At 38.3% G+C, this 13,967-nt stretch overlaps 1 protein-coding gene across 2 annotated transcripts; it reads left to right on the top strand.

Moving 5' to 3' along the window:
• Positions 1-6,287: 6,287 nt before the first annotated feature.
• On the top strand, positions 6,288-13,298 carry LOC137729519 (kinesin-like protein KIN-7E). Of its 2 annotated transcripts, none has more exons than XM_068468486.1 (15): positions 6,288-6,696; positions 6,910-7,008; positions 7,690-7,993; positions 8,226-8,315; positions 8,405-8,505; positions 8,642-8,755; positions 8,846-8,927; positions 8,997-9,064; positions 9,159-9,224; positions 9,353-9,477; positions 9,978-10,314; positions 10,847-10,948; positions 11,039-11,890; positions 12,293-12,600; positions 12,755-13,298. In XM_068468486.1, exons 3-15 carry the CDS (start codon positions 7,774-7,776, stop codon positions 13,074-13,076), a joined length of 2,787 nt encoding a protein of 928 aa, XP_068324587.1. In that variant the 5' UTR covers positions 6,288-6,696; positions 6,910-7,008; positions 7,690-7,773; the 3' UTR covers positions 13,077-13,298. The 2 variants fall into 2 exon arrangements, with proteins under 2 accessions (XP_068324587.1, XP_068324588.1); XM_068468487.1 differs by having other exon boundaries at positions 7,562-7,993.
• The last annotated feature ends 669 nt before the right edge of the window (positions 13,299-13,967 follow it).

The following is a 13,967-nucleotide window of genomic DNA, read 5'->3' as shown; positions in this document are numbered from 1 at the left end:
TTTGGTGACGATCCAACGGTCGGATCATCGATTCACATTTTTATCAAGTAACGTATCGTAACGAATTTAGGTTCCAACTATCAACCTACGTCATTCAAATGACAAAACTGAATTCAAGACATTTGACATAGCCTAAAAATAGCATTGGCGGCTCACTGGCCACGCGCCGCCGCGGGTGGCGGTCGGCCGCCCCGACTCGCCGGAAAATCCAACTATTTCCAAAAATTCTCAAACTTCACAGAAATGAAGATCTCAGTGAGTGGAGCAACTTTCATACCTGCCACGAAGTCCAAAAGTGGACGGAAGATGGTCAATTTTGCCCACAAAGCCGGCAGGTGCCTAAAACTTCCCGACGTCGATTCGTCGTCTATGGTGGTCCAACGGGGTCAAGGTTGGTTAGGTTTTGCTCCTGGGATGATGGGCTACAAAGCCCAAGTGGTGTCATCGGCCATCGCTTTGCCGATTTGCCGGAAAGTCGAAAAGGGTGGCCGGAGCACCATTGATTTTCGTCAACTTTCGTGACCTCAAACCGCCCCATACCATGGTTAATCAAGGTGGTTCTTGGGTGGGTTTTGTAGAGGGGAATGAGAGCTTCAAGATGGTGGTGGTGGCATCGAAAAACTCCACCGGAGTTGGGCCACTTGTCAAAATCTGGACTGTTGGATTTCAATTTTTTGTAATCCAACGGTTCGGATTAAACTAAATTAATAAAAATTTTAAAATTAATTAAAATGCAAAAAAATTAAAAAAAAAAAAAAAATTATGAATATGTAATTTATATTTTTTTTCTACAAATATATAATTTTAAAATTTTAAATTAATACCACCGTTTGGTACTTTAAGTAAATTGTATTTTTTTTTTCTTCTGTAAATATGTAATTTTAAAAATTTAAGTTAATAACACCATTTGGTACTTTATGTAATTTGTATTTATTTAATTTAGTACTCTATGTAATTTCGTATTTATTTAATTTGGTGCTTTATATAATTTTGTATTTATTTAATTTGGTACTTTATGTAATTTGTATTATTTTATTTTATTTTAAAATAAAATCTTGTCCGAAATTAAAAATAAAAATATTTTTTATTATTTTATAAAATAAAAAAATACTAGTATTTTAATACGAATTGCTTGGTCTATTCAATTTAGGGTTGGAGATGCAATAAACAATTACTGCTCATTAAAGGCGGTTACCATTCACTTGAGGGGATTGAATTGCCTATTGCCAAATGGGGCCTTTACACACTGGAAGTGCTCTAAAGGCGAGGTTTCTACCCTGTTCAAGTGGACCTGTGAGTGCCTGACAAAGAAATTTTCTCTTTAGAGAGACCTGTTTTTTAAACTATACCATTTGGTTTGGGCAATCCAACTATCCATGGAATCGAAACTTGCAAATGATTTGCAAGTAAAGTCTGAAAATGGTAAAAGGAAACATAAGTTGTTTCTTATTACTATGATGGCAAGTAGTATGAGAACTATCATACAATGAGTCTTACATTCTCGAGTTTGAGATTTAAATGTGCATGGGAACATCAATCACAAAAATACATGTTTCTTTAGTCAAATTTTATAACTTGGAACTAAGTTTGTGTCGGGATGCGAGATCCTCACATAACCTTCCGTGAAAGTGAGTGGTGAACTCTTGTTAGTACAAGGTGCCTTAATCAAGCCTTGAGCAGGCACTAAGGCAAGGGAGAATGTAGAAAAATGAAGTAAAGTGAACAAACGGAGAACTATGTCAGTAAATGTTCAAGAAACATTAATATGACAGCTGGTAAATAACATGTGATGACAATAACTTGAAAGCAAATGATGAATACAAGCCCTTAGGCAAGTTTTCAACCTAGTCGGGCAAGTTCCCAAGCCTGTCGAGCAAATTCTTGTTGTTGCGGGCAATACAATAATAAATGAATTTTTCCAAAGAAGATCGATACTACGAAAGGGAGTAGTAAAGCTCTAAATACAAAGGAATGTTTGCAGTACAAAGTGAATAACTGAAAGTAGACTACAGAGCGTTTAAGATGTCTTTTTGTTGAGTTGAATGTCCTTTTCTCTAATCCTTTTGCTACCTTTTATAGAACCTTTCTTCTTTCTGAATTAAGCTTTTCTAACTCAGTTCATTCCTTTTCATCCAAGTTATTGATGTTATGTTTATCAAAGGATGAGCTCCTACTTGGATAGCTTTGATCCTGTTGAATTTACAGATCTTGCAACAGAAAGTCTTTTTCCCATTGAGAAACTTGGTTGAGTAAGCCTTTTATTTGTTTGAATAAGGGTGAACTTGTTGCCCAAGCATGCCACGTCAAAAGCACTTTAAAATCTAGGGACATCCACTATTAATCTCTATTAAAAGTACAAGTATGAGTTAAATGGGACGTTGGGCCTTAGATAGGCCCAATTGTTCAATTATGGTCCAAACAGTTTGGATACATATTGGTCAACACCCGAGGGTGACGCAAGCCATTTCATGAATGCATATGCCGATAACATGTGAAGCATGTAATTTTGCGCGTAACAACTCAATATAGTAATCAAGTACAAACCTTAATAAAATATAATATTCAACTGCCAACAATGTAAAAGTGATAAGGCATGACATGTTCAGAGCAAACTATTAGTTCAAAATAGAAGCGGAAGGAATATTAGAAAGTGCGATTACAAGAAGAATGAGTCCTACACTGAGATGACTCGAAGATACCAATGCGGGAGTGCCATGACGCTATGATTGAACACCTTGATTCTAAGTCCTGAGGGGGTGTAAAACAAAACATGAGTGGACCACTTTATATATAAGTAATACTTGAAACAGTTATTCTTCAACTTACTAACCCATAGTTTAAAAAACTCATATAGCATAATAAGTAATAGGTTTTCCGAAAACCCTAGCATGCCATAAAACCTTCATAAAACATATATCATATAGTGTGCTTAGTAGTGGTATCACAATCACCCGTAGGCACTAAATCTCCCGACCAAAGCCATATATAAATATCTTCCGCTCGTAGGCACTACATTTTCCGCCCGAAGCCATAAATAAATATCTTCTGACCGAAGCCACTACATCACCCGACCGAAGCCATATATAAATATCTTCCGACTGAAGCCACTACATCACCTGGCCGAAGCCATATATAAATATCATTTTCCCGAAGGCCCTTCATCACCTGCTGAAGGCATATATTAGTATCATTTCCATATGTAAGCACTTAAAATCATAAACATAATCTTTCCAAACTATATATATCTCATCGGAGCTCAATAGCTCAAACATCATATCATAAATCATATTCATAAATATCTCAGTAAACATAAATTTGATAAAGCATGATAATTCATAAAAGTGTAAATTTGATTTACTCATAAACGTTTCATAAAACGAAGTCATAAAATCATGCTTTTCATGTATGCATTTCTAATGATAAATCATGCATTTTAGAAGGGGTCAACTCACAGATACTTCGTCGTCAAAGGGCCGCTTAAACTAGAGAGACGGGGTTTCCACTAACAAACACACCTAAGCACATAAAAAGGACCAATTAATAAAACTCTACTAAAACGATTAAATTTGGGAAAACAAATCACGGATTTGGAATCAGGATGTCGAAATTAGTCTATGAGGGGTCTCGATCGAAACCCAAAAAGTCAACCAAAAGTCAATGTTGACAGGTTAACGATCAAGATTGATCAAAAGTCAAATGGGCCGGGTCAACGGTCAACGTGTCGGATTACGGTTAACGGGTCGGGTTAACCCGACCATAGTTTTTGGCAGGAAGTTTGGGCAATTTTCAAAGCTTCGTAACTTATTCGTTCTTTAACCAAATTTAACCCATAATATATCAAAACAAAGCTAGAAAGTGTAGAATAAGTTTGTACCTAACTGGAAGCCCAATGGTTGCCGGAGATGACCAAAAAATGGCCTGATAGGTGACTTGTCCGTAGGAAAACTGGGGAACTCGTTGGATTTCTGGGTAAACTTTAAACGTTCATAACTTTGTCAATACTCAACAAAATTGAGTGATCCAAAAACAAAAATCATACCTTGGAACGAGACGAACATAATGGCACCTTTCTCGACGGCTAACTAGTTGTGGTTTGGCCGGAAAATAGCCTGAAATGTCGCAAACAGACTTAGGTTTTGATCCCGACGATCCGAAAGGAAGTTCGAGGTGAGTTTTGGTGTTCTAGGCCCATGAGGACGAGATGAAGCTCATGGTGCTCTTGGTTTGGGCGGCAGTGGGAGTGTTGTTGTTGTCGTTGGTTGTAGTGCCCTCGGGGAGGGCCAGTTTTTTAGAGAGAATGAGAGGGCCAAGAGGTGAGGGAAGGAGTTTGAGAGAGTGTGTGTGTGTTAGATATTTTCAAGAAAGGGGAGGGGGACTCACGGGTATAAGGGGAAACATGTGGGCCCTAGTAGCTCACAAAACAAGGTCATTAAAAACGAAACACGAAAATATTTGAAGAACGGTCGACGTTTCGTAATGTAAAATCTTCGTTATAAATCCAAATTTGAATCCATTCGCGCCCACGCGTTCGTGGCGATGAGTACAATAAGAATAAACTAAGAAGATTAGTAATACGCTTTTTGACGAGACGGTTAACAAAAGTCAACATTCATACCTCAAGGGCAATTTGATAATTTCATATGTTTGATACAATAAAATATGAAAAATTTAGGATGGGGGTATTACAATCATCTCTTGGATTCAACATGCAAATGTGCAATTAGGATCTTCATTTTTTTAGGTGAAATAGTATCAATTTTATTTAAAGAAATTAAGGGCATATACAATCTTCACCTACAATCCTCATTTTGAGGATCTGTGATGTCCTTTTTCATTTAAACACTTAGATTAATCTAACTGTGGATTAACCTTATATTATTCCTATGACACCCTAACAAACCTCTAGGGACATGAATCAGCCACTTCCTCTAAGTTCTTTCAGTTCTATCACAGGCATTCCTATTTTGAATCTCAATCAAACAGACCACTAGCACCACTGCGGCCATTGCTGCCAAATCTTCGTCCCTCACACAACGCATAACATATTTATATACCCAATGATCTTATTCAACAACTTTCGACTATGACCCACCAAAAAACCCACCTCTCAAACCCATTACCCTTCATCAATTTCTTTACGACGCCCCAATCAATAATCTCGTCTGCCTTTGAAGGCACATCTCGGTTTATTCCTTCCCAATCGCTCCCATAAGACGTAAATCCGCTGCTGAGCCAATTTTAATCAAGCTCATCAGCCATTCACTTGCATTGAATGGTCTACAAAAGCATCTGGTTCTTGTGGACCAGACACATGGGTTGCTCCACGAGGTTAGGCTTGAGCACGTCGATGGTGTTCGTATTGGCAGAGGTGGTTTATGTCTTATTCTTGGGCATGGTAGCAACAATTGCAAAGAGTTGAGAACTTAACGAAGGGAGGCTCATGCGTTTTTGGCTTATTGTTCAAATTTGGATTCCTGTTTTTCGGCAGCAAGGGCCCAAATGCTGGGCTTGGCCAAAGGAGATGCTGTCATCGCCATGGAGAGGGAGGGAGGGAGAAATGATGGAAGGGAGACATATCGAAGTGTTTTGTGCCTAAACCCTTTTTTTCTTTTTAATCGAGATCATTATTTTGTTAGGATGTAAAAAAAGACAATATAAGGTTATCGATTAATCCACCATTAGCTTAATGTAAGGGTTTAAATGAAAGATTACATCACATAGTATTCCTAATTCAAAGAAAGCATCATGGATTAAATGTAGGCTCCTCAAACCAACAAGAACTAATATTAAAAAATAAGACCAACTTGACCCACCTCAAATTTTGTGGTGTATTTAGAGATGATCTTACTTTCTAACCTAATGATTTCGTTTTTGATAAGCACCCATGTTACTGTATGATTATTTTTGGTAAGTCACATTGATCTATCATCATTAAAGGCATCTTAATTTAATCTTCTTTCGCCATGATTCCTTTCCTTCCTTTTCAGTTTCAACTTCCAACTCAAATAAAGCTTGTACTACACATGATCGCTCTTTCTTCCCTTTTTACTCAACCGCAATCCACCGTCCAATCCCGACGGTCGACCGCAACAACCCAAAACCGAACAATTCAACGGCCATCATCGAATAGTTACATAATCCAAACCACCTCACCCAATCAAACCCCCCCACGTGTCCCCCCATCCCAAAAAGCTCCCATTCTTCCATCCCAAAAAGCTCCCCAGCATCCTTTATTCGCGTGCCTCCCCACAGCCAGAGAAGACCAAAAGTCAGGGGCAAAATCGTAATTTTAACTTGCAACCCCTGCAGAGAAAGCTGGAGTTGGAGAAGGAAAGCAAGCAAGCGTGTCTTCTCTCCGTTTTGGAAGAGAAGCGTCACACGCAGGTCGTGGGCTGCTTGAAAATATTGTTCCACAATTTGTACTGTCACATCGAAAGCTCCTCCAACCTCCAGTACGGTGCCGTTTCGTTCCCGTACCGTTCCGTTGTGTTCGCTTTATTCGTCAATTTTTTCTTTTCCTTTCCCTTGTCGGCTGTCGCTTTATTCGTCTGAGTGAGTAAACTTTTGGTCAAGTTTCTTACTCTCTGGAATTTTAAGCTACGTCTTCTTCCTAATGCCTTCTCCTCCTCCTACTCACCCCTCCTCCGCAGAAGGAGCTCCAAATTCCAAGCATTGACTTTTTCTTGTCCCAAAAAGGTAATTAAATTGGATTCGGAGGGGCATTTTCTGAGACTGAAATTTTGTCACACTTGTTCTGGGTTTTTTTTAAATTTTTTATAATTTTAATTAGTTTTTTTTTTATGTAAATAACCGTTGGAATTGGCTTTAGTGCCACCGTCACTGTTGCATTGAATTCTTAGTTTTTAATTTTTAATATTATTAAGTTTTTGTATTTCTTTGGTGTTGCAGAGCACAAATCAGAGGAGCAGAAGCTTCACAGTGCAGGCTGAAGCGACAAGTCGTCGGGAAAGCTGTAACGGTTTTCTGAAGACGACAAAGCTTTGCAAGGTAAGATCTCATGGTTAATCTCTGGTTGTTAAAGCTTGAAGCTTTTGGGGACCCTTTGTCTCCGAAATGTTGCACGTTTCGGTGGTCCGTTGATGAAATTTATTAGTGGGGATTCGGTTGGTTGCTGTTGAAGCATAGTCGTTGGGAGATGTATGACAGATAATACAGATGACATTGTGTTTCTTTCTTACAATGTGGTGGAAATGAAGCTTAAAATCGAAGAATGAGCGTGACAAAGGAAATTAAAAAACCCTTCATCTTAATAAGCTTTAAAGTATTATTTACTTTCTTTGTGGCTGTTGTCTTCCGGGGGTGGTTGGATTTGGCCACGAATGGCTTGTGGTTGCAGATTTAAGACGTGATTGGCATTTGGGGGTGTTTTTTTTTTTTTTTTTTTTTTTAAATTCTCTGTTGTTTATCGGTTAAAATTCTTAAACCCATGTTTGAGCTTGTTGTTGCGGATGTGACCCGTAGTTAGTTAGCATTCTTTATGCTTCTTTTGCCTTTTCTGAGGTGGTTGGGTTCATGCCCATGATTTAGCTTCTTTTTGCAGATAATTTGGTATTGACGGGCCTAATTTATGGCAAGTGCAACAACCCTGTGTTTGACATTTAAAACATCTTTGGGAAATGAGAGTGGCTTGGAGTACTTTAACACCGAGCTTGTTTTTTCCGCTTTCAGAAATTCGATGGGATTTTTCGGTTTGTTAAGCTTTGATTAATTGGTGGTTGGGTTGACAAGAGTATCGGGTGGAATAGTGAGATAATGGGGGCAATTGGTGGGGAAGAGGCAGTGAAGTGGGAGAAGATGCAAGGAGCAAGTGCTCGCGAAGAGAAGATTCTGGTTTTGGTGAGGTTGAGGCCTCTGAGTGAGAAGGAGGTTGCAGCAAATGAAGTAGCAGATTGGGAATGCATCAATGACACAACCATCTTATACCGAAACACGCTGCGGGAAGGGTCTACATTTCCAACTGCCTATACATTTGGTAAGAATATATTCATCTGTATAGAGTGGGACATCTGTTTACAGCGTACTCACTGTAATTCCTTTTAGGTGTTTGAATCTGAGATTATAATGGAACATCTGCTTACCATTAATATCCAGCACTGGCCTTTGCTTGAATTTCTTGGAATGCATAGTTTTGTCATAATTCATTGATTTATGGGATACATCTTATCTATTTTATCTATTTATCTTTGTTCATATTTTTATTGTAGACAAAGTATTTCGGGGTGATTGCTCTACAAGGCAGGTTTATGATGAAGGAGCCCAACAAATTGCTCTTTCAGTTGTCAATGGTATCAACTGTAAGTATATAGATCTGTGTGCTGACGTTCTTCTGATACCTTACTTTATGTAATTAGTGAGAAGTTTACACCAAAAATTTCTTTCTCAGCAAGTATTTTCGCATATGGTCAAACAAGCAGTGGGAAAACGTACACCATGAATGGTATAACAGAGTTTACAGTAGCAGAAATATTTGACTATATACATGCGGTAAGAACAATTACTAACAAGTTCATTGCTTCATTTCAATTTTAATACTTGACTACTGTTTATTTGCAGACGTTAATAATATAAAGATAGTTTCTATTGCAAACATCACTAACATAAAGTTTGCTATTTCTTTCAGCATGAGGAACGAGCTTTTGTTGTTAAGTTTTCAGCAATTGAGATATACAATGAAGCTGTTAGAGACCTCCTAAGCACAGATAATACTCCACTTAGGCTGCTAGATGATCCTGAGGTGGATGCCTTTTAATTACTTTTATTTTCTTGAGATGGTTATTTTCATGTGTATATGAGTTTTGCTTTAACACTTCTATATTATCTTCAGCGGGGAACCATAATAGAGAAAATCACAGAGGAAACTCTGAGGGACTGGAGCCATTTAAAGGAGCTCCTTTCTACTTGCGAAGGTAAAGCATTTAAGAAAGTACTGCATTTACCATAAAGTGTTATATCTTAATGATTTGTGTGTATTACAGCTCAAAGACAGATAGGGGAGACAGCATTAAACGACAAAAGCTCTAGATCACATCAAATTATTAGATTGGTATGCCCCTCCCTTTGGTTTTCTTTGATAAGTGTGTATTCATTTCAGATGGAGTGCTTTCGACTTCTCTGCTTAACCCAGCTTTAACTTGTAGGCAATTGAAAGTTCTGCTCGTGAGTTCCTAGGCAAAGGCAATTCAACCACCCTTGCAGCTAGCGTGGTATATTTTAATTACTTCTAGATTGGATATTTGGTAGAATATATAAAACTTTATCTGTTAATTTAATTTAATTTTTTCCATTTGCAATATTAAGTAGATATTAACTTCAGATCATGGGTTTGTTGCAGAACTTTGTGGACTTGGCAGGAAGCGAGCGTGCAGCCCAGGCATTATCAGCTGGGATGAGATTAAAAGAAGGCTGCCACATTAATCGCAGTTTACTAACTCTTAGCACTGTTATTCGCAAGCTAAGGTTTGTATAATCCATCCTTCCTTTATGTCATATACTTTACCAAGTTCATTTGACATGCAAAGGTGTAGTATATTATTATTTATTCTTGACACTTTATTTTTAATATGTTTTTCTACGCCCATGTATACTAACCTGTTTTGAATCTTTGATTTCAAATCCGATGTTTTCAATATAATTTTTTAAAATCACTTTATATCAGCAGAAGTGAAATTTGATTTCTTGGATGGGAACTGCAGTGAGGCGCAAAAATGGCTTAACCTCTTTGAACTACAATTACATGCCTTATCTTTATCTCTGTTGTAAATTGTAATGTAGCAAATTTTTCTTATTAATATAGGAAATACAATTTTAAGGTGAGTTTTTATAAAAGAATAAATTGAAGAGATAATTCGTTTAGATTTACTATTGCATCCCGAGTGGCCTTGAGTATACATCCCTATTCCTTAAGATATTTTATCTGGTGATGTGAGTTGTAAATCTAGTTATATTGTTCCACGCAGTAAAGGAAGGAATGGCCACGTCAATTACAGAGATTCAAAGCTAACACGCATACTGCAGCCTGCCTTGGGTGGTAATGCTAGAACAGCCATCATTTGCACTTTGAGCCCTGCACGAAGCCATGTTGAGCAAACAAGAAACACTCTTTTGTTTGCATGTTGTGCAAAAGAAGTGACTACAAAAGCACAGGTCAATGTAGTCATGTCAGATAAGGCCCTGGTTAAACATTTACAGAAAGAGCTGGCTAGATTGGAGAGTGAGTTGAGGACACCTGGACCTCCTTCGTCAACTTGTGATTACCCAGCGTTGCTTAGAAAGAAAGATCTTCAGATTGAAAAGGCAAGGGTTTTCTTTCTTAGAAAGTTTACAATTAGGGAAGAATACCTATCAACTGGAATTAAATATAAGCACACAATTATGTTGACATTTCTGAAGACCCGTAACAGATGGCAATTGAAAGAATTTCTTTTCAGAAGAGAAGATAGGTCTGGAAGACAGCAGTTTAGATGTATTGAATTTGCTTCTAAGTTTCACAAATACATGTTTCTCCAAGTTTCTTCCCAACATAAAAAGTACTGCACCTCCGTATTCTGAAAAAAAATAATTCTGATCACAGTATGGCTATATCAAATGGCCGGTCTAAAGGAAATCTCCATGTACCTAGCATCTACACGATGTCATTATTAATTGTGTGCTTCTTATAAGATCATAAAATGGGTTGCCTTGACTCATATACTCAGCTTAGGTGTAAGTTTGCTGTAGGTTTTGAATTCATCCATGCCCATATTTGGAATCTGCAACCATGTTTTCATTTAAGCAAGTTTCTAACTGAATGCATTTAAACCAAGACATGACATGCGACCTTTTTCAGATGGACAAGGAAATTAGAGAGCTGAAAAAGCAACGTGATCTTGCTGAATCACGAGTGGAGGATTTACTGCGGATGGTTCGAAAGGATAACGATTCCAGACAAGTACATATTCTTGCTTATGGACTATGGAGATTAATTACATGTTATATAAACCATTATTTTTGTAACTCTCACTTGTTTCTTCTCTTTCAGCCTTCAGATGACCTTAATCCTAAATGGAATGCTGGGGATGTGTCAGATGATGAAGGCTCAGTATCATCAAGTGTGGCTGATCCTCATTATATGAATGGCGTCAGAAAGTTCAGCAATCCTCATTTTGATGACAGAGACGGTGAGAGCAGTGCCGAGGAGGTATATGGACAGATTAATGAGAAGCTTAGATCTGATTCGTGCCAGAGTCTAGATTATCCCGCAGGTGGGACTGCAGAAGGTACTGATGACAACTGCAAAGAAGTCCGCTGTATTGAGATGGAAGAGTCAAGCACGGACAAGAATTCTGGATCCCTTGCTTTATCTACTGTTGAAAGTGAAGTAACATCTGGGGATACAAGTGTAGCAGGTCAAGAAATGATATCAACCCCAGTGAATGCAGATAGAGAAGGGAGTCAGATGCAAAGTGGTTTTACATATGGCACATTGGAGCAGAGACTACATAATGTACAGATGACCATTGATTCTCTTGGTAATCCTTACCCTGAAAAACAATCTAGAAGTTTAAAGTTAACTAGGAGCTGGAGTTGTAGAGAAAATCTCATGGCTGGCTCATCTTCTCCGGATAAATCAGAGAGAACCCCACCTAATTGGTTTGAGAAAAGCTTTCCTGGGAGACCAGAAGGTTTTAGTGGGAGGAAGGTTCCCCTATTACATTATGATTCCAACGCAAGGTTGTCAAGAAATGATTCTCAATCTTCCCTTGGGAGTGCCGTGGATGAGTTAGGAGGACAGACTGCAGATGAGGATATTACCAGTGTTCATACTTTTGTCACGGGACTAAAGAAAATGGCCAAAAATCTTGAGAATGACAGACAACTTGTCAACGGTCAGGTGAGAATGTGCTTAATTTTGAGTTTGTCCGCTAAAAAACCCTGTCATTTTTTGTGTGTCTGTCTTTGCTTGTTATGGTAATTAGATCATATCCTTGAAGGTGATAAATTCATGAGAATGTGAAATATTATGCAGTAGTCTTACTCTTAAGATTCACACTTTTAAGTTTATAATTTTTATATCAACAAGTTGGGGTGAGAATGCAACATTTGCATTTTTACATCCACGCAAGCCACATTACCTATTGAAACGTTTAACCGTCTTTAATTTTGTCAATTCTCTCCAACTTATATACGAATAGTCTTACTATAATTTGCATTTATTTATTGGAAGGCATTTGGGCAAGTCAGCTTCTCACAAATCTTTGGCTTTGTTTGACATGGATCTGTATGTGCATGCTAGGACCAAGAGACGGGGGAAAAGTTTGAAAAGAAAGTGAAAGATGTAGGAGTAGATCCAATGCTGGAATTATCAGAAAATCCTGATTGGCCACTGGAATTTGAGAGACAGCAGAGGGCCATATTTGAACTTTGGCAAACTTGCCATATATCAGTGGTCCATCGAACCTATTTTTTCTTGCTCTTCAAAGGTGATCCAACAGATTCCATTTACATGGAGGTAGAACTTAGGAGACTATCTTTCCTCAAGGAAACTTTTTCCCGTGGAGATCAAGCTGTCGAAAATGGTCAGGCGCTCACACTCGCTTCAAGGTTCACTCTCTCTTGTGTCTGTTTTTACTTTCTTTTTACTCGATGTCCTTATTTTTTGAATAATGTCTTGTTTCTGTGCTAACTTCTACTTCATGCACAAGTTGACTAAAGTACTGTTCTGATTTATGGATGCAACATGTGTATTTGGACACAGCATGAAAGCTATTGGTCGGGAGAGAGTAATGCTAAGCAAGCTGATGCAGAAAAGGTTTTCGTCCGAAGAGAGAAAGAGACTCTTCCAGAAGTGGGGTATTGCACTGGATTCAAAGCGCAGGAGGCTGCAGCTGGCCAACTGCTTGTGGAGTAACACAAATAATATGAACCACATTACAGAGAGCGCCGCCATTGTTGCAAAGCTGGTGATGTTCGTAGAGCAGGGGCAGGCCCTCAAGGGAATGTTTGGGCTTAGTTTCACACCCCCTAAAGCACGGCGTAGATCCTTTGGATGGAAAAATAGCATGGCATCCCTTATATAAACATGCTGCTCATATATATTATACCACTATAGATAACCAGTTTCTCAGGTTAGATAGGCCACAGAGCGTTGTTTTCGTCACCAAAACTTGAAACAGATTGCCTACGATTATCTATAGGAATTGTATAAATCTTAGTCGGCATGCTCAGCGAAAGCTATCTTGTGTTTTGGTAATATGGTTTCCTGGATTTGTTGCATCTTTAATGAAATGTGGTTTTTTGAATCTTTGTGACTGTTATTGGTCTTGTCCCTCAAGCCAGTGCACAAGGCCCCAGGGTGTAATGTTTATGCACAAAATGATAACATCTCATTTCCCTTAGCCTTTGGATTAAAAGAGAAACCCTAATCGAAATGGATACGTTTGTCTCATATGCACCGTGGGGTTTTCAAAAGCATGTATTATGCGTAATGTATGGTCATGGTAATTATACTTTACGAATATTAGAATCACCAAGGGATTGAGGAAGGAGGCGAAGAACTAGAACGAGGGTGGAGGAGGGAGGAGGGCTTTCAGTCATGGTTCACTTGTGTTATAGAAAAGCCACTTTGCTTGTTTTTTCTTTGATTGGAAGTGTGGACAAGTCCAAACCCAGATTCTCATCGAATCTAAAAAAACTAAGCCTAAGAATCAAATAATTCGGGCCGTTGAAATTTGATCCAACGGCTACAAACAGGAGGCCCCTAAAAGTTATAATAATTGTAGCCGTTTGATCAAATTTCAATGGTGTGAATCATTTGATCCTTAGGCTCAATATTTGTAGATCTGGAGAAGATCTGGGTTGGACAAGTCCATGCCAGAAGTATGGCATCACCCAATAGAAGCCCGACATGTAACAAAATCAATTTAAAAAAATTCGGTTCAATTTGGTTTGGTTGATACGATTCAAATTAT

Source organism: Pyrus communis, chromosome 3 (genome assembly GCF_963583255.1).
Source record: "Pyrus communis chromosome 3, drPyrComm1.1, whole genome shotgun sequence".
Taxonomy (NCBI): domain Eukaryota; kingdom Viridiplantae; phylum Streptophyta; class Magnoliopsida; order Rosales; family Rosaceae; genus Pyrus; species Pyrus communis.
The sequence above is the reverse complement of the archived record's forward strand: the minus strand, read 5'-3'. Positions and strand labels throughout refer to the sequence as shown.

What these genes read in the sequence shown, in the direction of transcription:
- LOC137729519 (XM_068468486.1), top strand. Translation starts at nt 7,774, where the DNA reads ATGGGGGCAATTGGTGGGGAAGAGGCAGTGAAGTGGGAGAAGATGCAA. An exon ending in AGTTGTCAATGGTATCAACT is followed by an intron (nt 8,316 to 8,404) that starts GTAAGTATATAG and finishes TTTCTTTCTCAG; the next exon opens with CAAGTATTTTCGCATATGGT. An exon ending in GCGCTCACACTCGCTTCAAG is followed by an intron (nt 12,601 to 12,754) that starts GTTCACTCTCTC and finishes ATTTGGACACAG; the next exon opens with CATGAAAGCTATTGGTCGGG.